Genomic DNA, 630 nt, shown 5'->3' on the forward strand with positions numbered 1-630 from the left:
TTATTGCTACTTGATTAGTATATAAAAAGGACAAGAGGGGGAAATTGGTAAAAAATCTCAGTTAAGGAATTCTCTCTCCTCTCTTTTTGGCCCACAGATCTTTTTCACCATCAAGATTCAAGAATGTGACCTTATTTAACTCCAAGCAACTAGAGAAGAAATGGGAGCTTCAGCCTTCAGCTCCATCTTCAATAAATGCCACATGATTGTTGTTGTGAACTGCCAGTCTTCCTTTTCTTGATAGCTTAAAAGGAACCGCATTTGCCTTTTTCTTGACATCCTTTGTCTCACTCTCTTGTTCCCTTCTTACACAAAAAAGAATGCGAAAAGGTACTGAGATTATAGATATACACAAACTCGAAGCTAAGATACACACAGCTTTATATAAAGACAGCCCATCAACCTCAAAACCATTTCAAATTTTAACTGCCATTATATAAGACAAGAAAAAGAAGCAAAAGATCCCATCTTTTTCTTTTTTCCCTCTCTTCTATCAAGAGAAAGAATTATTGAAAGTAGAGAGGAAGGAAAAATGAAGTTTTTGTTTTTGTTGTTTCTGCCCATTTGGGTTTTCAGTTTTCCTCTGTTTTCGGCTCCACTTGAACCAGCCACCAGCCCGGTTGCTCATCC

At 37.3% G+C, this 630-nt stretch overlaps 1 protein-coding gene across 1 annotated transcript in view; it reads left to right on the forward strand.

Annotated features, from left to right (window-relative positions):
• The window catches only part of LOC105166804 (probable receptor-like protein kinase At1g80640), a 4,570-nt gene continuing 4,260 nt past the window's right edge, over positions 321–630 (forward strand). Inside the window, exon 1 of the mRNA XM_020694870.1 lies at positions 321–330. Coding sequence (XP_020550529.1) covers positions 321–330 — 10 coding nt within the window. The remainder of the gene's footprint in view (positions 331–630) is intronic.

This window comes from Sesamum indicum, linkage group LG1 (assembly GCF_000512975.1).
Source record: "Sesamum indicum cultivar Zhongzhi No. 13 linkage group LG1, S_indicum_v1.0, whole genome shotgun sequence".
NCBI lineage: Eukaryota > Viridiplantae > Streptophyta > Magnoliopsida > Lamiales > Pedaliaceae > Sesamum > Sesamum indicum.